The sequence below is a fragment of the Eutrigla gurnardus genome (genome assembly GCF_963514095.1).
Source record: "Eutrigla gurnardus genome assembly, chromosome: 1".
In the NCBI taxonomy this organism is placed as follows: Eukaryota; Metazoa; Chordata; class Actinopteri; order Perciformes; family Triglidae; genus Eutrigla; species Eutrigla gurnardus.
In genome coordinates, this window is record NC_139915.1 from 23,590,162 (window position 1) to 23,616,013 (window position 25,852).

A 25,852-nucleotide genomic window follows, 5' to 3' on the forward strand; every position below is an offset into this window, starting at 1 on the left:
GCAAGAGGGGAGGGGGGGTCAAGCCAAATGCTAGTGACATGCTCTGATGCCCACCTAAAACCCGGCAAAGACACACCCCTGATCCTGAAAGAAAAGCAGGCTGTGGCTTCCAGCAGAGGTGGCACTCACAAGTGCCTGCACATAATGCCACAACAGCCCCAACAATGGAGCATAATTACAGCACATCAACGCCGTCTGTTTCCGGAGCTTTTAATGGCTTCGTCACTTGCACGCTCCAGGGAATGTACAGAAAAGTTCAGTCTTTGCAGATTTCAATCGGGAACATTTGATTTGAAGACAATAGCGTGAAGCGAGGAATAATGGTGTGGCTGTTAATTAAGATGGACAGAGAGGAATGTGAGGTTAAGAGAGTAATTAGGTGTTTTTTGGAGAGGAAGGGGGGTGGATTGCTGGGATGCAGTGTGGATTTGTCAAACTAAAATTTGGTTTGCTTCATCAGAGACTTTCTTGGTTTTATATTTGCTGTGATAGAAAAAAAAACACCTATTTAAGATGGACTGAATTCAACATGCCATCGCCTGATGAAGCATGTGGGATTAATATGGTTTCTGTTCTGCTGGCTGTGAATCAAATAAATAAATCAAGCCACACAATGTGGCAATTTATTATATTACCCACAAACAACTGCTTTGTGTCACACTGTAATTGCAGCCCTCTCCCCAAGATGTGAATTTCTTTGTATTGCAGAAGTAAAAATGCTGCACTAAGTAACAATGCAAGCTGGCTAATGCTGTAAATGTAAATTTATTTACATAACTAATAATAAAATACATGTGCAATCATATTCTATCACACACAAACACACATGCCATTATTATAAAAACAGCCTCTGATTTTTGACATTTGAGTTAAGGCAGAACTGAAATGGTTAAAAGCAGTCGTCTCGTGTATCTTTCATTAAAAGTCTACTTTTCCTGATTCAGTTCCAGTATGTTAATGCACTCCACATGCCTCTTATTCCCCAACTTGTGGCTATATGTAAAAAGAGTGTGAGGTGTGTGTCCCTGTGAGGCCTGGCTGACTGTATGTTATAGACTTAGCTGAAGGATTCAGTTACAGTGTCTGAGCTTCAAGATTTTCTATCTCTCTGATTTATTAATTTTTTTGCGTGCAATTGTGGCACTCATGGATTCATGATAGGAAGTATTGTCCTTATCGGTATGAATGACACCTGTTGATGAAGATTGGGGTGGATTTCTTTTTTCAAACTGTGTCAGAGCAGAATAACCGTTACAAGCCAAAATGTGGAGGCTAATGCAGCATGTGTGAAGGTCCTGATAGCAGCATGACTATAGGAAATTGATGTGACAGTAAGTGTGTGTGTGCGTGTGTGTGTGTGTGTGTGTGTGTGTGTGTAGAAAAACCATTAGCTAGGAGCGTAAAACCAATGTGCTTGACCGCTTCTCGTCCATACTACTTCACGTTGTGGTGGATGAGCAGAGAGCAGCAGACTCTGTGCGACTCTTGCCTGCTCTTCTCATCAAGGGCCTCTCCAGACACACACACACAGACACACACACACACACACACACACACACAAGCAGGGTAGAAGGCTGTGTCTGCATGCTGTGGTCGCACTTAAGGCCTTCAACACATGCCAGTACAAAGTGAAAGCACTTAGTAAACTGCACAAAGCTCCACTGGTGCCCTAAAAATCGACAAATGAGCAAGCTAGAAAATGGCAGAAAAGATTATCGAAGTGTACTTTGATGGGATTCTAGCTATAGCAGAAACCATCTGCAAGCATGTGCACGCCAGCTGGATTTAGATTTGGCCGTTTTTTTTTTCGTTTTTTTTTCTTCAAGTGTACTTGGCCAAGCCAAAGACGTCATGTCATTCATCAAGCCAATCTTTCATGGTGAAGACATGAGTAAGAAAATAAAGACAGCACTTGAAGTAGTGGAAGGTGGATTAGGAAAGTCAGAAGCTGCCCAATACCATATTAAAGGTAGAATTCTTAAGTTTCTGTTCCTTAAGCAGCTACTTTATCAGCTGCAACCATAGAGCAACTAGTGGTTCTGGGGGGGAAAAAACACAGAAGATGACAGATTTCCTCAACACATTTTTGATGAACGATGATGACAAACACATGACTGCCACAATATGAGTATAAGTCACTTTGTGTAGAAAGATGTTGAGTTAGCAGTAAAAGGATACAGTGTTGCAAACAATAATGCTGTATTGTGTGCACGCATCATTTCCTGTGAATCTCTCGTGCGTGTGAATACAATTTGAATCCCTCCAATGTGGGAATGGCAGACCGAAAAACAGAATGAAACTACTATACTGTGTATAGAGATTATTCACAGAATGTAAATACATTTGCCTCATCTAATCAATGAATGTTAACCTAAACCCCATTAACAAACTTCATTTTTTGAAGTCGGCAGAATTGTTTTCCCTGTTTGAGAAGGAAACAAATTTATGCATTTCTTATAATCTGAATCTGTGTGAATCAGATTGCCGTGACATCCCCTGTCTTTTAGAGAATGGGTAGGCGGAGGATGGAGAAAAAGAGGTTGAATAGGCATCCCACACATGACAAGCGCAGGCACGTCTATTTCGATTTGTGTGTGTGAGGAAATTATACCATCTATCTGTCTCCCTCTCTCAGCCAACATTTGAGTAACCCACTCAGATACCACATAGAGTCTCTCTCTCTGTCTCGACCAGCTAATATCCCGGATTTTGTAAGCTTTCAGCCGTGATAGACCACCGCGCTCCGTTGCTCCGCAGCTTTGAGTGTCGGGTGGATGCGTGCCAATGCAGAGTGCATCAGGATGACACCTAAGAGCCAATAATTACAGAGCCGGGGCATCATGTCTCCTTGTTCTTTGCTTTTAGAGGTATGCAGCATTCAATGCACTCAAGCTGGCGTTTTTTTTTCTTTTTCTTCTTCTATAGAGGGTGAAGGGGAAGTTTTCCAGTCATTCGGGGTTCGTACAGTACACACAACTATCCAACGTTTCCACCATGTCTTCTGTTCTGCCTGCACATGTAACCCGGTGCCACATTGACACCTTTTTGCAGCGCGACCCTGACACACTGCACTTGCATAGGGCCGGGCTCCGGTTATTATCTGCGAGGTGCAGTCGTCTCTCAGTATGATGTGTACACACTCACACTCCGAAAGCACGGACATATACACTGCGTATGCAGCAGAGTGTGCGTGTGTGTGTGTGTGTCACTCAAACTGATTCAGTGCTGTCGGCTTTTACTGCCCAGTAAACTGTGAATTCTCAGTCTTGGTCTGGGTTTGTCTTCCTCGCTGTACACAGATTTTCAAGTTTATCCTTTTACATATAATAGAATCCACACATGTAACCCCGCTGATTTCTTTGTTGACAGTTCAATAAAGTCTGAGTAAACCATTCTTGTTGGTGGAAAGGGAAATATGCAAAGTTCGCCCCCAAACTCCTCCATCCCCCCCGTCAGCCTCCCCAGAGATCTGTGTCCTCTAACTGTGCAGACAAACAGGCTGGCATACTACAGCGGCTCTCGCTTGCCGGCAGTCACAGACAAATAACCATCACTTTGCCCAAATATCACGAGGTTCAGTGCTGCGATGACCTCAAAGCGACTCCTGTCGGCTTCTGTCAGGAGCTCCCGCGCCAATATCAAGTCCGTTGTCAAATCACGTCAAACAGAGAGGCTTGAAGCTGCGTGCTCTTGTGTGGCTTCAGCTCACAGAGGGCAGAGGTGGAGTTTTTTTTTTTGTGTTTTTTTTAAGAAATGTCCTCCGTGTATGTAAGATAAGCTTTGTTTGAGATTAATATCAGCTGTGCTACACCCTCCTCTCCTTTGGGTTTTTCCTCTGGTCGGCTGCAAGCGAACCCCTTTGTCCCCGTTGCCCCCTTGCCTTGTGACTTGGCTCACGCTGCTTTAGTAAATCTGGGGCATGTTTACACTCAGGGCTTTTAGGAGTGTCTTGGCAGGCGTATACCTACCGAGCAGCCAATCAATCACTCCACGCTCGGAGTACTATTAAACCTGAGGAAAATAGGTTGATCCTGCTCAGTTTTCTCTGAAATATGATGCCTGCCAAAGGGCTGGCTTGTTTTTTAATTCTCAGCAACAAACACTGGTGTCTGGCAGCTGGCACCCTCTGATGATATCTTACCTCACTGGTGAGTAAGCACATGCTGAACGCTCTCAGCTGTGAATGAAGGGATTCAGAGGACATCTTAATTGATGTTATCCAGAATATGTAAAAAAAACATATATATATATATATATATTAATGTGGCTGTGTCTCGTTATCATTTTCCCTCAAGAGCAGTCACTGACACACATTTAAGCCATTTATATTCGTCCCAGTTTGTATAGAACAACACTTTGGGAAATTCACTTAATTTTCGGTCCTAAAGTAACACAATTTAGGCACCCAAATTAAGATGTTGTATCTAGTTTTAGTGTAAAAATAACTTTGTGATTTTTATGGGGGTTGAAAAACATTGTTTTCTCCCAGCAGACCTATTTGAGTCAGTGCGTTTTGCATTATCAGATACTTTAACACTGTAGGCAGGGAATATAATATACTGTACGGAAGAAGATGTACGACATCCCCTCCTTTTAATTCAAGGAGGTAGTATCTGTTCATTTTATGTGCACAGATCAAGGATGATTCTCTCACATTTCTGGGATCACAGAGCAGTTGTGATATGATTTATTTCTGTACAAAATAAAATCACAATAAATACATTTCCAAGATTAAATTTCAACTAATTAAAAACAGAGAGGTTTATTGTGTACCAGTGGAGAAAAGACATCCACTCCTTTTAAATGTTGTTAGTATTGCGTGCAGATCCTGATCCCGCAGCTGGAAACTCTCCTCAGACAAAGCATCTTGTGAACTCTGCCACTGAACTCTGGTTTGGACCCGTTGGCCACTTTCTTTTGTTGCTTTCATAATCACAGAGAATTGAAGGCAAAAATTTGGCTTCAAAGAGCCTGTGGCACTATTCAAATTCAGCATGTTAACATGGGCAATAAAGCGGCGATATATTGATGGGAGGTGTGATGAGCATTAGCAGGGGTTCAGGGCCCCGTCTTGGTGACAGCCAGCTGATTAAACAGGCGGGTGATGAATGGACCTGGTACCTGGCTGTGAAATGGCCTGCAGATGCCCGGAATTCTGCTGCAATCATGTCAAAACCATGAACCAAAATCTCCCAAATAACCAAAGGCCTCGAGTTAATGTTTGAAATCACCACAGCTTGACACAACCGCTGCTTGCTACTGACTTGACCTTCTGCTCTTATCAAAAATCCGTCTGTGTGCTTTGAAAATCGCATTTTCTTTCTCTCTTCTGCATGTTTCTTCATAGGTCAACATCTCAATCCAATCTTCGTGGTAACCACAACTCCACTCAGTACTTTGACCTTAATCGCCCAACCCCCCCTCACCCTGCTGCTAAGTAGCCCCGGACTGCTCTCTGAGTAAAAGTTTCATGAGTTTGCTCTCCTTTGCTCGTTATTCCATTGTGTGTCTAAGAGGATGTCACTGAGATTTATGTCAAAGAGTTTTTAATATGCTGAGGGAAGGCTGTTTTTGGTTCCAGTGAATGGCCAAAACTCAGGGGAGCCGTGACAGTCGAGCTATGATATGTTCCCCCGTTGAGAGGAGGGATGGCACTCCTTTGTCTGCCATCGGCGAGGTCCACTGGGACCAAGTATAGCTCTCTTTATGAGCATTTAGGACATGTTTAACAGACTTGATTTATCTTGAGTTTAAGCCAAGTTTTCTTTCTCCACATCGGAACTCGGTTTTTTCCTGTGCTCATTGACAATAGGAAGTATTTTTTTTAAATGTTGTATCCCTTCTCTGGATTTTAAAGACAGGCCCTTCTTTTCATTGACTCCAGATGTCACAACATTTTAAACAGAAAGAGGGCTGTTGATGTGGAAAGGACCTAAGTTTGGATTTTTGGACAAGATGTGGGCCTGTGCAGCTGACTTTCACTCCCATAAGGGAAAAGCGATCATCTGCCAAAAGGGTTTCGAGTTTTAGATAAACCGTTTGTATGTGAGCATATTGGAAAGTTTAAGTCGTGGGCTGTAAACATTTATTGCTATTTACTGGCCCCATTTGCATTATGCACCACCTGGAGCGTTGGAGATAAACGTACTGCCGGTGTCTTTTACTTCCCATCAAGGGAAAGGGTCTGAATTTGAAAAGCAGTTTGTCGGTTTTACGCGAGGGAAATGCAGTTTAACGGTTTAACTGCAGCAAATAGTGGTGTCAATGACTCCAGATACAAACCCGTAATCTTATTTGGACAAGCGAACGGAGTCCGTGACCCCCAGTTTTTTGGCTCAGGGAGTGTGTTTAATATGTTTGGAATGAGAGCTAATAGATAAACATCTGCAAAGATGGTCACAAACTGCAAAAGGGTATGAAGTATGTAAGCAATGGATGCCAAATACTGGCTTGCATATCCCATGTCTGTGGTGACCTCTGGAAGATTGTTAGTCTTGTTGATAGACATCAAGTGATAACATCCAATCGTTCAGATCCACGTGTAACTCATTGGAACACGGGAACTTGAACCAAAAAAATTGTCAGAGCCGTTGCCTGTTACCAAAATCAATCCAAACCACTTGAAAATCCACTTTTACAGTGGAAAGCAGTAAAAAAAGAAAGAAAGAAAGAAAGAAATATGCCACTGTAGTTGAGGATCGTGACTTGTCGATGCCAAGGGAAATGCTATAAAAGGAGCAATGTGTACATCAGATTTCTACTTCTTCACAAGAACTATTTGCGGCTGCAGGAAGGGGGAAAGTAACACATTTGACTCGCTGCTCGCTGGATGAGCAGAGGAATAAAGGAGACTTAGATTGGTGTTGAGTGGAAGAGGCTTTTTGCCCTGCTGCCAGTGCCAGAGCAGAGCAAAGGGAGAGCCGGCGAGCACAGGAAAGTGTGGACGTGGCTCGCTGGCGTGCGTGCGACGTGTTCTCGGTACAGTAGCAGCCGCTGTGCGAGGGGGGTGAACGGAGAGGACGGGAGTACAGAAACAACAACAGGCTCTGAGAGAGCTTCCCCGCCATTGTATCATAAATTCGATTGGACTGAGGTTCACTGCTATGTGCTGGGATGCGATGTGATGTCTGTCCACTTGTTCTCGTTTCCTGCTAGATTTGTGGCTTTCTGTGAGGCTTCGACAGAGACTCCCAGATTTCTAGGAGTGGTTGTAAAACATGAGTTCAAACGTCGCTACCGCTGCGATGGTACATTTATCTGTAGCCAACACATCGGGGTGGGAGTCATTTTGTGTTTATGTGGTAGTCATTAGTGGTTTTTGGGGTTTACTTATGCAATACTACCGTCTGGGTTCAAGACCCAACATTCAACCTCAGCTTCAGCATAGGGATTGTTATTTATTTGGATTATTGTTAAGCAAAGACTCTTCACAAGGATAATAATGTTTCACTTCTGGTAAATGGAGCCATCTGACTACAAATGAAGACTTTAGTAAATCATACAAATAGTCTTAAGATGCTGATGTTTATTGGTTCTCATATCTCTGCATTGGACGATCTCTTGACAAATTCTTGTACTTTTTATTTTTAATTGAAGTCGACTTCATTATACACCTATTTTACCAGTAAAATAAAATGCTTTCTTCAAGGTTTTCACCTAAGAAAGCTTGGAGATTGCTGTCTGGTTGGATATGAGAAACTAATCAAGTGATGATTTATACGTCATCACAACACTTGTTTTGTCAGGTATTTTATATCCAATAACAGGAATAAAACGTTTTTTTTTTCTGATAATGAGATGACATTTTGGAACCCGTAAACACTCCCCAACATGTATTTTAAATCCTAGTACTGTGTGCAAATCTTTGATTGTTTTCCTTTTCTCCCTGCAGAAGGCCAAAACAACTTAATATTGTAACTGGAGACCTATTTGTGTGTGTTCGCGTGCTTCCATCATCAGATATGTTCTAGTCTGTTCTCTGTTCTGTCCTGCTATGTCATGATAATCTCCAGAGTGTTTTTTCTTGCTGTTTTTCTCCAGATGCGAAGGAGAGGTCGGCCAAGAGATTCTCAGTGGACGGAGTCTTCAATTACACCTCGTTGCTGCTCAGCCAGGAGGACGACATGCTGTACGTCGGAGCCAGGGAGGCGCTGTTCGCCCTCAGCCTCTCTGACATCAGCAAGACCAAGCTTCAGAAGAATGTAAGTGTGTGTGAATTGTCAGAGGCAATATTGCAAAAAAGATACTCTCAATGCCATTTTATAATGTAAATACAAAATATTCACAATTTTATACTAGCTTACTTGACCCTCAAGCCATTTGGTGCATCGTAAAATGCAATTTTTCTTTATTTTCATATCACAGTTGTTTGTGTACATGTTGATGTTAAAGAAACAACCCTCTGTACAGTCAGCATGGTTCCCTGAATTTTACATCACTCATTCAACTTTCTTTTTCCTCTTCAGCTGACGTGGGGCACTCCTGCAGGAAAAAGAGAGGAATGCAGCTTCAAAGGGAAGAACCTACAGGTGAGAGGCATCTTTTTTTTCTTTTTTTTTTTTTTACTGCTCCAGCAAAACACCAAAATAATGAAAATACCCCAGGAAAATGGTTGCATAATGACAATATCGAGAGCATGCATATTCCTCCACAGGGTGTTTGTTCTTTCCTTGCAGTCTTCTGTGAATCGTTTCAGTAGTGTCGAGACGATGAGATGAGCATCGAGTTCCGTGTTGACAAACCTTTCCACCGGTTACAAATAGATTCATCAAGTGTTCACCCTCGCCAGGGAATTGCTCCTTTCTGTGCACCGCTTCTTTCTCTGTCTGTCTGCCCCGTTGTCATGCCAGCTGTTCTATCCCTAGGCGACAAACCTTGGTAATCTTTATGTTGCTGTGTACAACTCTGGTCTGTGTAGAACAGAAAGCCCACCAGGCAACTGCTGTGTGATGCTGGGAGGTTTTCCCAACAGCGTGCTAGGAAAAGGGAACATTTTCTTCTGTTGTTTTTCGAACAAATTCTATGCAGTTTTAAGTATTTGTGGCTCTGACAGATTTACTTAGGATTACAAGCTCCAGTATTTCATGCGAAGATTTTTCAAGAAAAAAAAATAACAGTTGTAAGAATATCTTGTGGATTCATTGACCTCACCCTCTCTCCATTTGATCCCCATCCAGACTGATTGCTTCAATTACATCAAAATCCTCCTGCGGCTGAATAGCACTCATCTCTATGTGTGTGGCACCTATGCTTTCAGTCCCATTTGCGCCTACATAGTAAGTAATGACCTCTCAATCCAAGAATTGTAATCTATCACTGGTCTTTTTTATATATATATATATATATATATATATATATATATATATATATATATATATATATATATATATATATATATATATATATATATATATATATATATATATATGTTTTTCAATTCTCTCACTTGCACAGCTTTGAATTTTGCTTTGATATCTTTTTTGGGTGTTCTGAAGGAATCGAGCTCTTTAATCCACCACGTCAGTATTGGATCTTCTCTTATCCAAGCGTAACCAAATACTGCTGAGGCATTTTAGCCAGACAAATCAACGGGGGGGTACACGAGCTGTGTGGTTTCCAGCGAGAGGGGATGCAGGAGATCTGTTTATTAAGCGGAGGAGTAAATCTGGAGTGATGGTAACTGGCAGCACAATGACATTGATTTCAGTGATGAAGGGGGGGCAATCGGGCTTGGCGAAAGCTTAGCTCTTTAAAACGGGACATTAAACTCTTTCCTTTGACGTCAGAGTGAAAGAAAAACATGGGACGTCTCAGACTGTAGATCACTTGGCAGGACTTTAGGCCCTGAACCGGGATTCCAAGCAACTCTGAGCCGGGTCGGTCTGGGTGAACACTCGTCATGTTGACAGAGACCAGAAGTGTGTGTGTGTGTGTGTGTGTGTGTGTGTGTGTGTGTGTGTGTGTGTGTGTGTGTGTGTGTGTGTGTGTGTGTGTGTGTGTGTGTGTGTGTGTGTGTGTGTGTGTGTGTGTGTGTGTGTGTGTGTGTGTGTGTGTGTGTGTGTGTGTGTGTGTGTGTGTGTGTGTCAGACGCTCTCTGAGATGCATAATATTAACATTTATAAATGTTGTATTTTTATAGCTCTTCTCAAAACAGTCTCCGAGGGTTTAACGGGCAGAGTAACGGGACACCTAAGCCAAGAAGATACACTAAACAATCAAATGACAGACATGAATTAAAACAAACCCTGAGCATAATAACTGGTAATGATGAAGCATGGGAAGATTTCCCAGGCAATGGAGGCACTCGACACTGTCCTGTTTGATTTGATTTAAATGGAACAAGTTATTGCTATTAACTGCAAATTGCCCACATAACTCTTTTCATGTCTATCTTAATGTAATACTTGCCTTCCCATTATGTACATTGAGTGCTTTATTGCTCTCTGTAATTGTTCCTCCTCTCTATACTGGCTGCAAATAGATCCCTTCTATAAGCAATTTAAATGCAAGTTGTAAAAAAAACAACAAAAAAACAGCACAACAACAGTTCCTCAAATGTGAGAAATTGCTGCCTTTATGTCATTGTAAATTGTCTTTGGGTTTTGGACTGTTGATTGGAAGTATTCAAATCTGTCACCCACACTTGTAAACGCCAACATGTTTCATACTCCCTGCCCACTGTTTGTAAAGCAGTCGCTCTGTTTAAAAGCCCAACCCTTACATTACGCAAGTGATGTCATTTTTTATTCTCAGACTTGACAAAGCTCCTCTAGAGCCAAAGAAGACATTATACAACACTTTTTTCAGAGGCTAAACTTACTGTAGATCTGCCTAGTATACACTTGAGCAAACAATATCATATGTATATTAAACCAGCCTCGGGCATCTAGAACTACCAAGTGTGTTCTGTGGACTGTCTATTAACAAACCCTGAAACTAAATCTCAGTTTTTATCATCAGTATTTCATGAATCTTCCTGTTGAATCCATATAAACTACCTGAAGTCACGGTGAATGTCTTGAAACAGGCCATTTTCAAGGTATGGTTGGCATTATTCTATAATTCTCACCAAATCCAATGAACAGACCTAAACCAACTGTACGTAAGGCTGTCCCTTAATACTTCCCAGCATCTCCCAGCCCAAACACTGTTTGTTCCTACTATGACATGCATCTTTAAAAACAAGCCATGGATGTATAATTTCTTCAAGCCTCATTAATATCCTGGAACAGCTGGTCGCTGTGGTTTTTAGTAAACAGTACTTAAACGAGAGGAAAATTTTCATTTTAGGGACTATTTGGAGCAAGGTATTAATACACATTAGCGAGCATTTATGGCAACAGGATGGTGTATGCAGGGTTGACTCTCAATAGTATTATTATAATTAGAATTTTAATTATATAAATGTAGCTGTTCATAGTAATAGTAAACGGTGAAGCTTAGTAGCATCGAGGAATAACACACCTGTCCTTTAATGTCTGTTTAAGTATTTCTCTGTAATGAACCAGCCTTAGATCTGCTATACGTGCTTTTATTTTCTTACATTTTAATTTATATAGTTGCCTGTGACGTACATTCTCTAAACGGACAGACCTACTGTGTGTACAATGTGACTAAAACTCCCCAAAAGTCAGTTCGCTGTGAATATTATCCACAAGAAGTGGAGAGAATGAGCTTGAGGTCATTTTTTTTTTTTTACTGTAAGTAGAATTTAATTGGACTGTGCCTGAGGGACATTTGCTTTTTTGTGTCTCGTCTCCAGAACACGTCAACGTTCACACTGGAGAGAGATGAAGTGGGCGAGGTTGTGATGGAAGATGGCCGCAGTCGCTGCCCTTTTAATCCCGATTATAAATCCACTGCCATCATTGTTGGTACGTAGTCATACACTGGATTGTTTGTTTTTTTCTCGTCATGTCACTTTAAATATCTGCATGCAAAGAAAATGGTGATATAATGCGCTTCATCTGAAGCTACTTTGATAATGAGTAATGAGTCATGATGCACGCTAATGTTGTTTGACTGCTCCGGTCCTTCTGATAAATAGCCGGACACCAACAGACACCATTCATGGTCAACGTCTCTGTCAAACAATTAGTGAGCTGGATATGAGCGGAACAAATGATTTGTCTAATCCCTCTCTCAGTGTGCTCTGTTGACTGCTCTCAGCTCACTCTGCACTATCACTAATGACTAGGGTCATTTATCATGTTTAACTCATAGAAAATCAAGTTAATTTCAAATCTTGCAATCGTTCCCTCTTATTTTTCTTCCAGATGGAGAATTGTACACTGGTACGGTCAGCAACTTCCAAGGGAATGAGCCAGTCATTTACAAGAGTTTGGGTCAGGGAACTGCTCTGAAGACGGAAAACTCCTTAAAATGGCTGCAAGGTAAAAAAAAGAAATAAATAAATAAACTCCATCTGATGGCAGACTGCTTTTTCTTGCCTCTACTCATCTTCCATTATGTACCCAACAGAGCAGATAAGCTCCAAAGGTACGATCATTAGTGAGGCAAAGTCACTAATGCATGCCGACTCAGAGCGAAGACGAGCTCTCCTAGATTGCGAGCCCGGTCCTATCAGTCGCTGCACAAACACTTCTCTCCGATATGCAAGTGATGGGGAAAAAACAAAATGGTTCTCTTACGTCGATGACAAAAGTAGAACGCGTTTCTCTAACCGCCACTATGTTGTCTTTGCTGTTATTTTTAACAGATCCCGTCTTTGTCGGCTCGGCTTACATTGAGGAGAGTCAGCCAATAGGCAACCCCGTGGGAGACGACGACAAGATTTACTTCTTCTTTAGCGAGGCGGGAAAGGAATTCGACTTCTTCGACAACACCATTGTGTCGAGGATCGCTCGCGTGTGTAAGGTAAGACACCTTAGGTTGGGGTGAGGTCATTACGCAAGACGGCCATGGAAAAATGACATGCACAGTGGGGCCCCGAACATCCTTTCCTTAATCCTGATACAATTGCCTCAAAACAAGGCGGGACGCTCCCATGTCAAAGCATGTTTGGCCACATTTAACTGTACTGTGTAGCTGCAATGGAAACATGTCGCTGGTGCGCGTAAGCGCTTGCTATTTGACTGTGCAAACATGTTTTCGACGGATTTGGTTTCCCCCTTGCCTGAATCATCTCCTCCCCCCCCCCCCCCCCCTCCTCCTCCTCCTCCTCCTCCTCCTCCTCCTCACCACGCCGCCCTCCCCTCCCCTTTTCTCTGCAATGTCATCTCCCCCTCTTCTTCCATCTCCCTCACAATGTCAGCTGCACTCGTCCATCCCTCCAGCTCCTTGTCTTTCTCCACCAGTGCTTTGAGCTTTGGAGGCATTATTAGTATTCAAGGATGCTTCGCAGCAATATGAAATTCTTTTTCTACTCTACTATATGTCCTGTTTTTTTTATTTGTTTTCTTTTATTTATGCAAACTGTAGCGACTGCAGAATTGACTCGCATCATTTAAACCGCTGACGTCATCCCCCCCTTCCTCCTCCTCTTTGAGAGTTTGGTTCGGTCGATCACCCTGAATTATCAACAGCAGACTTTATCCCTTTTCACCTGTCATGAGATCTATTAAACGGCTGCCTGATATACATGCACTCAGCATCCCTCCCTGACTGATGCCTCTTGTTCGAGGAGGCAGTAATGTGAATAATCGTGGGGACAGCATGTAATCTTAAGTGACAGCTTAAGTCCTACTAGGCGCTGGCGTTCGCCGCTGGAGCACCTCCTGGGTTCTATATATGGATATCATTTACAGAAAGGCCCCCCAGACTGTGGCAACGCGCTGCAGAGCATAGAGACAGGAGAATGGTTTCTCTGCTCTATAAAGCGCCTTTACTGTATGTCTGTGGAATACAGCAGCCCACTTTTCAGATGCTGCCCTGTGGCAGGGATGCAGGTGGCATATTCCCCAATGAACCTGGGGACTGCTTGACAACATTACCAAATAAATGTATTGAGATGATGCATAGGAGCTCCACCTACTGACCACTAATTCTGTGCAAACTTCCACAGCACTTCCTGTGTCGCCCCTCTTTCTTTAGTGAGTGACTGATGCAGGCTGGTTTCAGGTTGGATCTAACTAATCGTCAGATTCAGGTGGATATCTAAACTCATCTGTTGTGCAAAGTAGGACTTAACTATAATGTAAGTTATAAGAGGCATCCTTTCATGATTTATGGACGTTTATGTGTGATGGAGAACCAAGATGAGACATCTTAGGAATGTGTAAGTCACAGCAAATCTAAAAATATGCGACCCATGCCTGTGTATTTAGATTTTTACTGTGTTATGACTCAGACAAGGAGACACAAATTGCTGCAATCAGGCTGTAAGGGCTTTTAAGTACCATAATTGCCTCCGTGAGCTGTGTGCCACTGCTGTCGATGTTGTTGTTGAACAGGGCCGGACTACGGTAAATAACATCCCGGTATTTTCAGAGCACCGGCATGCACCTGTCCATCTCTCTTCACATCCCTCTCTCTCTCTCCAGAATTAGGACTATAACCATATTCTGCTTTTTATTATTTTGTCAGAATCGTGTCTCACATCTGAACACCGTGTGCTCCTTGAGAGAGTCCAAAGTGCTGAACTCACATTAGAGTTGGGTAACAGCGAGGTATGAAGGCCCCTCCCTGTTAGCCGGTTCAGTATCTATAACACACTTGCAGGCTGACAGAAAGCATGTGCTCCCTTTCCACTCTGTGCACCACGCCAAGGCCAAATACGTTTGGAGGTGTTGTTTATTTTGATATCTGAACATTTTTATATGGGTTCATTTTGCCAGGCATTTCGGTTCCTTTTAAAGAGGACCTGTAAGATAAGATAAATCAAAGCCTTCTCCGTTTTGTTCGTGCTGGTCTAACTACTGTTTTACTTGAGTTTGCCAAGTAATTCCGCTTCCGAAGTTGTCTTTTCTCCCCCTCTTCTCTATCTGTCCCCCTCCCTTCTTTCCACTCCCTCCTTCTGTTGTTTATTCAGGTGCGCACACCGAGCGACTGTAGGGAGACGACAGATCTGAACACTGTGTGGCACCACTTTACTCCTTGTTCATCTATACTTGACAAACATCAGGCTTTTGAAAACTGAAGTTATGATAAAATGTGAGCCAGTTTATTTTGAAGGGCAGCTACTAAAGGGGGCCGGTCAATGCGATCGAGTAGAAGCGGTGCAGCGGAGCAAAGCAACAGCGGCAGCAAACAGCTGAAAGCAGGAATGCGGGCTCCTCATTACGTGGACAGGCTACTAGCACAGCCTGGTAATTGGCTCCCAGGCCGTGCATCCGTCCCGGGAGGTTTCACCTCACCGTCGTTGAACAACATGATTGCCCTGACGTAACGGCACACAGATGGGGAAACGGGGAGGGTAGTTACACTTTTGCATTTTATCATCTCCTCAAGGGTGATTCGCTCCTTGTGCTGTTATGTATCTTGGGTTTCGGAGGCCGTGCTGATGGGATAGTTTGGCTGTCCTGAGATTGGGCGAGACCACTTGTTTTGGTTGTGTTCTTCCTCCTCCTCTTGCTCCTCCCGTGTTTTCCAGCTTGCTTTCTTGTATTTGGGAAGAGGTTTCTTCGGTGCGTGTTTACAAGCTCTTTAGATAATTGCTAGTCCCGGAAACGTTGTCTGATAATGTTTGTCTGTTTATGTGAATATATAAAAGTTTATTATTATTATTATTATATGATGACTGCTCCAAAGAAGGAAATTCCTCTTCTGTATCTCTGAGGAGGAGAGAACCACAAATGCCGGTTTCAAATCTGTAATACTTAATAACTAACCCCCATTTATTTTCCATTTCATCATCTCCTCTCCTTCAAAGAGCTATCAGCATTTTGTGCTAAGGCATCTTTTATGTGAACTTTTTTTTCTCCCCCACATTTTATTGTCAGAAATGTCCTTTGTAGTTTATTATAAACGCACGACACATGCTGCACCACAGGAAAGGATTAAAAATACTTTCAATTACATCAAAACATTAAAATCCTGGTTAGTTGTGATTGTCCAGTTTATCTCCCTAAAAAGGGTCAGAATCTCTTATATGACCACAACAGCACCCTCTAAAGCAAAGAGGAGGGATTGCAGCTGCAGCTCTTTTCTAACCATTTTAGTATAGTGTAAGCAGGGGCGTGCTGGACATCATGTATGGGCTTTAAATAATGAAGGTTTATTTATATGGTCTGGGCCCATGGGGCAGAGGAAAAGGGTGCACCGGCTAGTGCCTGAGATGCAGATAAATTAAAATAGATAAAAAAAATAATGAAGAATAAAGAAAAAAAATGAATACAATAAAAATAATTTATATAATTTTTGGTTTCATGGACATGTTACTGTAAACAATCTGTTAATGATTTATGGTGGAATGAGATATAACATACGTGAACTGTTTGCAGGGTGATAAAGGTGGCGAACGGGTGCTGCAGAAGAAATGGACGACCTTCCTGAAGGCCCAGCTCCTGTGTTCCCTCCCTGATGACGGCTTCCCCTTTAACATCATCCAGGACATGTTTGTCTTGAAGCCCATGGGAGACAGCTGGGAGAGCACAGTCTTCTACGGTGTCTTCACCTCACAGTGGTAAGAAACAAATGGAGCAGTTTGTTCTCATCACTTTAATGGTGACATACTTTGATGAGTCAGATTTATGGTGCCGTTTCATTTCATGTTTATGCAAAAACACACACACACACACACACACACACACACACACACACATGAATCGACACAGCTCACACACACTCATACACTCACACACACACACACACACCATCTTGAGCAAGTATTTTATTTATTGTCTGCGCTCAAAATTGGCAAGTTGCCTTTTTTCTTACTTGGCTCCTCTGAATTTGGAGCAGCTGTAATGAGCTTAATGACTAACACGAGCTCACGCAACCCCAATGTCTAATTAATGTATCAACAAAATAAGGGTTTTAATATGGAAATCCTTCAGGCAGCCACTCTACAACTGTTCTCCAGGCTGAAGTTTCTGCTCCGGTTTCCTGAATAATATGAAAGCTGCAAAAAGGATGTGGGGAAAAAAAAACCTTCAACAATCAAGGGCTAAGTTAAATGTTGTCTGGTGTTCCCAGGTATAAAGGAGCATCGGGCAGCTCCGCGGTGTGCGCTTTCACAATGGCACAGGTGGAAAGAGCCTTCAGCGGCCGCTACCGAGAGGTCAACCGGGAGACACAGCAGTGGTACACCTACAACCACCCAGTGCCAGAACCTCGGCCCGGCGCGGTGAGTGGTGCAGGAAACAAGTCAACTTCTTTTGGTTCAGTCTGTGCATTTGTTCATTCAACAAGCAGTTCATTTTTAAAAAATATACTTGTATGTCTTGAACAAATCACTTCCAACTGTAAATGTTTCTTTGTTCGTGCTGTTCAACAAGTGAGCTTGATGTTAAGCAGATGTTCTTTTATTTTTTTCAAAAGTACTGTCTTGATAGTGTTCTGCTTAACTCTTACAAGACCATGGGACCAAACAAATACCTAAAAGCTAGTTCATATTAATGTATTAAAAACAAGGTTAAAATGTGTATATCAACCAGGTCTGTTATTGTAAATAACGTTTGTATTCAGTCTTTTGTTTCCAATGGTATCTCACCCCAAGCTTAATTAATTTCATAATTAAATCCAGGCGAATACAACCCTTGTATGTTTGTATTTCCAGGTCTGCTTGAATAACAAGAGATTAATTTTTTCGTTTCTAATTTACTCCCTGCAGTGTGTGACCAACCATGCCAGGCAAATGGGTATCGAGTCGTCCTTGCACATGCCTGATAAAGTGCTCAACTTTGTCAAGGACCATTTCCTGATGGACGGCGTGATCCGCAGCGCTCCCCTGCTGCTGAAGCGCAGCGTGCGCTACACACAGATCGCCGTGCACAAGATCCAAGGCATGGAGAGGGCCTACGATGTGCTCTTCATTGGAACAGGTACAGCTTTTTGCACGGCAACAGCTAGTTATTTCTCCTGTTTGTGCATCTTTACATACATTTCACAAAATGAAAATAAGATTCCCTCGCATAAATTTCAAACATAAGCCATGCTTTTGTGATTTTAAACGGCTAGACATTGCTTCCATCCCGTGCCTTTTGTGTAAATCACTTCCACTTGTCTCCTGTGTCTTCCAGATGATGGAAAGCTCCATAAGGCCATCAATGCCAACGATAAGATGCACATCATAGAGGAGATGAGTCTGTTTCCTGAGCCTCAGCCTGTGCAACACATTGAACTTGATCCTCAGAGGGTAAACCATAACTCACTCTTCTCAATACACACCTATGATGACTATTGTCACACGGGTCTGTGTCAGTTTGTATTTAACGTTGTGTTTGCAGTTTTTTCATACGCCAATTCATTTTCAAGTAATAAAAATGTGGAGGAACTAGATTTACTGGAGCTCAAGTTGGCTACAGACATCTTCCTTCCACCGGGGCGGCTCCGTTGAGTTAAGTTAAGTTATGGCACCGTCTGGATCAGTGTTTCTGATCCTCGCTGGTATTTTCCCCAGAGCAGAATTTCATTACCTGTCTCCCTTTATTACATAATGGCCTCTCCCTCAAACAGCAATCTTTATCAAAGATTATGTAATTCTAATAAAGTCCAAGATACTTTTTCGTGAGGATATTCTTAACTACAAATGGGGATATGAAAGACAGACAAAATCCACATGTCTATCTAATATACTGGTGGATGGCCTAAATATAGACTGCACTTCTGGGAACACGAGTGTTGATGTACGTCACGATCAATGCCACATTCATGGGGAAAATGCATTTCTGGATAATGGAACACAAGGATACGTACTGCAGGAAAACCGATGCCAACGCAGAAGAGGAAATAAAAATGCAGACAATGCTGTGTTGCAACCAGTTGAGCATAGCTGCCATGTGTTTCTGACCACAATCAAATGACTTGGCTGGCATCAAATAAGAGAACAGCTGGCCCGAGTTAGAACTTTGTTTAGGTTATATTCTTGTGTTTGTTTTAAGTAATTGTTTGAGCATGGTTTCCCTTTCTGAAATCAGAAATTTGTAACCAAAAGCAGAAGTCTTGTTCGGCCCTTTTAGTCTTTTTGATGATACATTTGGATCACAGACTCACACGTTTTTGTTTTTTTCCTCTTCTGCAGGGTCTGTTGTTTGTGTCGTCCAACTCTGGGCTGGTGGAGGTTCCTGTGGCAAACTGCTCCAACTACCTGAGCTGTGGGGAATGCGTGTTGTCCAGAGACCCGTACTGTGCTTGGACCGGGCGTCTGTGTCGAGACGTCAGGATGGCTCCACCTGACAGGTGACACACACACACACACTTTTATAAATAATATACATATACTGTAGGTATATGCTATTTGTTTTTTAATCTATTTTAAATTCTGTTCTCATTCCTTTTAAGGGTCATTGTAACTGATGATGAACATGCACCCAAAACAAACTCGTAAAATAAGCATGTAAAGGTGCTCGTTATGTGTTTTTAAAGAACAGCTTTTAAAAGAAGATTGTTCTCTTAGTCATACTGAAAGGTATAGGTATAGCTATAGGTGTTCCAATGACAGCCTTCAAGAGAGTCAAAAGAGTGCATCCATACACAGTTCCTTTCATTACAGCTGCTATCGCTCACCCTGTTTTTTTTGTTTTTTTTTTGTTTGCCGTGTTTTGTCTCAGCCACTGGCAGCAAGATGTGGAGGAGGCGGATACATCAGCGATTTGTAACAGGACGTTCCCCAGTGCCAGATCCGCCAGACCAGCAGCTACTCGTGAGTGTGTTCTCTTTTGTATAATGATCTGTCATTAAAGTCTTGTCACCTAAACTAGAGCACAACAGGATAAACATCATGTTGCTGCAGGTTTGTATGTCGGCAGATAAAAACAAGCAGTTCTGTGTGTCAGCATTCATGTAAATTATCATTTTAATTTGAATTGTTCAATATGCAGCGATATGGTTGCTTTAAACCTCTGAGAAATGACTTCCACCTCTAAGGGGTTTGCTTTCTTGCCAAGAGCTACAATAGAGGGAATATCGATATAAATCTCATTTGGGTGACCCATAATGCGTCCTTTAAATATGAAGTTCAGCCAGGATACCGTTGCAGTTTAGCATAAAGACAAGAATCAGAGGGAAATGGCTAGCTTGGCTCTACTATCTTTAAACAGATTCTTCATTCTGATGTAGAATCTTACAAGGTTACAAAGTTACACGGCTCATTTATTGTCATTGTACATCAGGGTTGTGCACAGCCTGAGGAAAGAAGCTGCTCTGAAGTCGGCAGCTGATACTTCTGTAATGGTTGCCAGATGGCAGCAAGGTGAACATGCTGTGGTTGTAGTGGATCTTGTCTTTTAATATCCTTTGGGCTTTTTAGCAGGCGCCCATTGTCGCCGATGTCACTGATGCTCTGTAGATGGGTACCAATGTTTTTAAATGAAATTCTGTTCGTAGTCCAAGTAGTATTGACCAATCACATTCCAGCAGACGTTGGTTGAATGCAGGTTTAGAATTAGCACGTAAACTGGCTGCTTGTTAAACAATCCAGTCTTACACTTTGTCTATGAATCCAAGCTGCATATTTAACAGATGTGAGAGTGGTATAATTTGGGCTTAATCCATATGCAATCAGTAAAATATTTCTTGAACTGTAGATTTAAGTGTTCTGAAGCAATATTGTTGTTTTGTTTTTGTTTTTTTTTAATATAGGTGTCTCCCAATGTGTGCTCATTACCATCCCAGCCAACACATTCAGAGTCCTGCCCTGTAAACTGCGCTCCAACCTGGCACAGAGGAGGTGGCGTTACAGTGACAGCGCCAGCCAGTTCCTCTACGCTACTCCGGAGGGAAACCTGGTAGTGGTGGCGCAGGCCGACAGGATGGAGACCTACGAGTGCTGGTCAGAAGAGGAGGGTTTCCGCCAGCTGTTGGCCAACTACTGCGTGAGGGCGGAGCCCCGCCAGGAAAGCACCACTCTGATTGGCCACTCACGCACGCCGCACATTGACCGAGAGGAGACCATCATCCTGCCCGGCGAGTCTCGCTCGGAGCAGGTCCACACGAAGACGTACTGGAACGAACTGATTGTGGTGTGCGCCCTGCTGGCGTTCTCCCTGGTCGTGTTCTCCTTGTTCGTCATCTACAGGAACCGGGATCACATGAAGTCCATGCTGAAGCAGGGTGAATGCCCTAACATGCAGCAGAAGAAGCCAAGGATTGTGGGAAAGCCCGCGGAAAGCTTGCCCCTGAACGGCAACACCATCCCCGTTTCCACTTCGGATCACAAGGGCTACCAGACGCTAAACGACAACTACATCTGCAGCACGCCCACCCACGAGTCCTCGCCAGACAACAGCAAGAGCTTCTCCGAGTCCTCCGACAAGCGGCCACTTAACGTGAAGGAGAGCCACGTGGAATACTCCCCGACATGCCCTCGGCCCCGAGTGAGGCTGGGTTCGGAGATCAAAGACTCTATTGTATGAGAGCACAGTATTCGCTAGAAAGACGCCACCCTGTATCTCCCACGAAGGATACAGGCCACCGAGCAATGGAGAGGAGACCCTGACATCCCTCTACATCACAGCACATCTTTTCTTTTAGTCATCTTTTTGTTCTGTGATCAATGCAGCGGTCATTTCGTTGAATCATTTCCACTCCAAAGCCAGAGGTTGGCCTGGTTTGCTGCGTAGGGCAGGAAGAGGAAGCAGCAAAACACTACAGTTTCAACCAGGATCAACAACCATGGCAGCTGCTCAGCACATTTACACCACAGTCTTTTGTTTGAGACATGGCCACTAATGTGTGTGTGAGTGTAGGGTTGAGCAGTATGATAGAAAAAAAAAAAAAAGACATTGAAGGAAGACCTTCTTCCAATATCAGTATTCATCACAGTATCTATTTAGGTATGCAAGATCCAACAGTTGGCGTACATCACATGATATAAAACAAACAAACCATTCTGAATATTGCTAGGTTTCCCCAGCCCTATTTGAGCATGTGTAACCTTCTAAATGCTCTGCAGAAGATGGCTGCCACGGACGCCACACTGCTTCTATTATGCACTCTAGAACCAAGCTACAGCTACACAGTGACCAAGAGTTCAGGTTTAGGAGGATATAAAACATGTATTTTTCATGTCGTCATTATGATCCACACATTTAATGGAAGCGAGTCAGAAGCACATTTGTTCCCTTTTGCTGAATAAATGTCATCACTATATATCACTTATATACTGAGAATATAAGATGAAGATGAAGCAGTCTGGGAGAAGACGCCACATGCTGTTGGAACGACAATTAAAAGGACCGAAAGCTCCGGGGCCTAAATACTGACATTTACCTTTTCATTCAAGGTTTAATTCACACACGACTGCACCGTAGACAATTTGAACCCGTTGCTCCACATTTCTGCTTGTCTGTGACGGACCGGTTCTTCAGATTTGACTTGCAGGTACCATGATGGGCTCAGGAACCGACAGAGACACAGGCGACCCTGTTTTTGAGGCAAATATGGAGAAGAGAGCTGACATTGTGTCAGTCAAGGCGGACGTTACAAGCACAGAGAACCAAGAAAGAAAAGAAAAAAAGATGGGGGTCGCCCACACCTCTACCATCTTCAGGGCAGCACCGAAATCATCACGTGCACTGTGCCAAACCCCCCAAACAACTTGATTGTCTTATCTAAATGCAATAGTGCCATTCTGTTATGACCACTCCCATGCTTTGCGTTAGCATTGATCACTGTCAAAGAGCACATGGTGACGGGAACCAGAGGTGGGTTTCACAAAAAAAAGTCAAGTGGCACTAGTAATAAACAAATGTCAAGTGCAAGGTTTGAAAATTTCTCTAAGACTGTTAGCTCATAATGAAGAGCGTGTTGGGCAAAAATAATTGATTTTCAAATGATGTGTCATGGCGGTTACTTCATGTGAAAACGTGTCTGTTGGTTTTCAGCAGAGAAAATGTTACAGTATTCCTTCAGCTACCCTTAAAAGGAGTCTACCTAGTATACACTGAACCATGCAGGTACAACCTAGTTTGAGACTGTGCTTGATGAGCGCTAACAACACAAGCGGTTTGGGTTAATTTTAGCACTAACAACTCCAAATGGAAAGAAAAAAAAGTAACAACCAATAATAACTGTCACTGTAGAGGAGTGATAATATTTCATGTTATCGTGTCCAGACTGCAGCTGCACTATGTAGTGATGTAGTTGCACAGAGCGCTGTAATAGCTCAATATAACCCTTCCACCAGGTTACATTTCTTACATAAGAGGACCCCCCGACACACACACACACACACACACACACACACGCACTCAGTCAGATGTCATTGCGACGTTTAATGTGAAAGCACAAGTAATCAGGGTTTGCACATGGCATTAAAAAAATCAGCTCGTACTCTTAAGAAATGCAACTACTGAGAGACGGAGGGTGTGGCTTTTTTTTTTTAAATCTGTTATTACAGGGACCAGTGCAGCCATCGCTAACACACTTGCACCAACATTGCTTCGACTTTTGAGACTTAACAAGCAGAATTTCCCAAAGATGTAGGAAGCCGATGGCGTTGTGTAAATCTGAACAAGAAAACATTTACACAGCCACAGTGACAGTGTGTTACCACATGTCTTAGAATACATCACCAAGTCACTGTATTGATCAAGTAAGCCTACAGTATACAGTATATTCCAGCAACGCTGCGCAGATGACAAAAATGCTAAGTAACTGCTTACAAGTTGACAAAGTAAGTGCACAGCATACTGCACAACTGTGGTGTTTCCTCTTTTTTTCCCTTTTCGTTTTTGTTGTGTATATACAGTATCTGTGCTTAATATTGTGTGTTTTTCCAAGGGACCTTGTGCAAGATGTGTTGTAGAGATAGTCTTGAAACTAGAGAGTGAACACTGCTGATATTTTTGTTTTCATAGTGCTTTACTGCCTACTTCAGCATACATTTCAAATCTTGCACAGAATACTGCACATTTCTCACCATGCTGTTAGTTCAGCACCTGGGCTGGGGTTTTTTCAATCTAGCACATCAAAGCAGGAGAGGTATCTGGGAGGTTTTTTTTTTCATGCCAAACGGAATTAAAGGGGTCATTTTATATTCTAGTAAATATGCTTATTAATTTTCTTTCTGAGAGTTAAATGAGAAGACCAATACCACTAATGTCTGCTTGGCAAGACAATTGCATTTGTATAGCACCTTTCAACAACAAGGCAATTCAAAGTGCTTTACATAAAACATTAAACGCATTGGAGAAAAAAAAACATTAAAACAAGCAAATAAAAATGAATACATAAATAAAAAAAATAAAGTAAAGCTAGAAGCCAAGCCACTTTGCTTAGCTTGAAGACTTCTCATGTTTGTAGTTTTTGTGCTAAGCTTAATGGTTGTTGGCTGTAACTTCATATTTACTATACAGACATGAGTGGTGTTGCTCTTCTCATCTAACTCTTGGCAAGAAGACAAGTGTGTTTCCCAGAAGGTCCATCTATTCCTTTAATCTTGTTTGCTGAGACTAACCAAATAAATAAGATTACACCCGATACAAAACAACAATAAATCAGACTCTAAAAGCCTTGGTGCGGAGCATTGTGTATCCACCACCACTAAGACATATTTTCTAAACTATAAAATGTGTCTCTGGAGGCTGAAAATCCTGCTTCAGATGCTTGGCTGATAACCGCACAACATATGTTTAAAATGCCTTTAGATGTCAAGTGGTTCTGCCTTTAGCCATGTGCTGCATTGTACGCTACCCAGCGGTGACATCACTAACACCAGACGCAGTGAATGGCGTGATTGTAGCCCTCCGTGGGCACACTTAACTCCACAACACGGGTCAACGGTAGATTTACAGATTCATCCAAGCCACCATTACCTTTACCTGCTAACGGTAAGACTAGGAGCTGCTCAAAATCTTGTATCACTCCGCTGTCTTTGCTTGTGTACATGGGACACGTCTATAGGAATATTTAAGAACAATACTTAAAGTTGCAATACCATTTGGCCGTCATAGTTAATAATGCCAAAAAGGTAGATATGGTGTCATAAAATGCCTATTTATTAATGACATGCTTTTCATTAAAAAGCAAATAACACCATGGTGATTGATGCTTCATTTTGAGTGGCTCCTCAGTAATGCAACACACTGTACTGGACATGAATGTAGCCAACTATAAAATATTTTGTAGAACGTCTACCGCAGTCTATTTTCCTAAAACGGCTTCAGTAGGCAATACATTGCAGCATCTTTCTAGGATTTTGTTCGAGCGGTCATACTACAAAGAAATTACACAATGGAAGTGATTAATCATTTGTGCTGCACGATGTAGTGCTGCAGCAAGATGCGAGCACAGCTCCAAATCCTCCATATCGGCTCAGCCATGAGACACACAACAGCTTTGCCTCAGCATACTGAACACCATAAGCTTAGTTGACTGAATAACTATTAGACAAATGTGGTCTTGCCTGCATGATTTCCTTTTTTATTTGTTGTGTACAAATAACATTGTGAACTGTATTTTTTGTATCATTGAGATTGTGACTGTTGTTTTTATTATATTGTACATAAAAAGCACTTTATTTTAATTTTTTTAAGATAAATGAATAAAATACATGTTTTGACACATGCATGTATGAGTCTACTTCATGCTGTCATTTGCTGTTTAGTCCTGGGCTTTTGTATAGAGATTGTAAAACGGCTACAGGGTGGTATAGTGGGTAGCACTGTCGCCTCACAGCAATAGGGGCCCGGGTTCGATTCCCGGTTCGGGCTCGGGTTCCTTCTCTGGAGTTTGCATGTGTAAATATGGGTTCTCTCTTGGTTCTCCGGCTTCCTCCCACAGTCCAAATACA

At 42.4% G+C, this 25,852-nt stretch overlaps 1 protein-coding gene across 1 annotated transcript in view; it reads left to right on the forward strand.

Moving 5' to 3' along the window:
* Window positions 1-25,627, forward strand: part of LOC311029879 (semaphorin-4B-like) — a 43,201-nt gene extending 17,574 nt beyond the window's left edge. Inside the window, exons 3-15 of the mRNA XM_084035277.1 lie at window positions 8,041-8,201; window positions 8,466-8,528; window positions 9,177-9,275; window positions 11,762-11,873; window positions 12,276-12,392; window positions 12,719-12,876; window positions 16,401-16,582; window positions 17,095-17,245; window positions 17,732-17,942; window positions 18,141-18,256; window positions 19,142-19,299; window positions 19,671-19,762; window positions 20,701-25,627. Coding sequence (XP_083891403.1) covers window positions 8,041-8,201; window positions 8,466-8,528; window positions 9,177-9,275; window positions 11,762-11,873; window positions 12,276-12,392; window positions 12,719-12,876; window positions 16,401-16,582; window positions 17,095-17,245; window positions 17,732-17,942; window positions 18,141-18,256; window positions 19,142-19,299; window positions 19,671-19,762; window positions 20,701-21,473 — 2,393 coding nt within the window. The 3' untranslated portion in view covers window positions 21,474-25,627. The remainder of the gene's footprint in view (window positions 1-8,040; window positions 8,202-8,465; window positions 8,529-9,176; window positions 9,276-11,761; window positions 11,874-12,275; window positions 12,393-12,718; window positions 12,877-16,400; window positions 16,583-17,094; window positions 17,246-17,731; window positions 17,943-18,140; window positions 18,257-19,141; window positions 19,300-19,670; window positions 19,763-20,700) is intronic.
* Window positions 25,628-25,852: the final 225 nt, after the last annotated feature.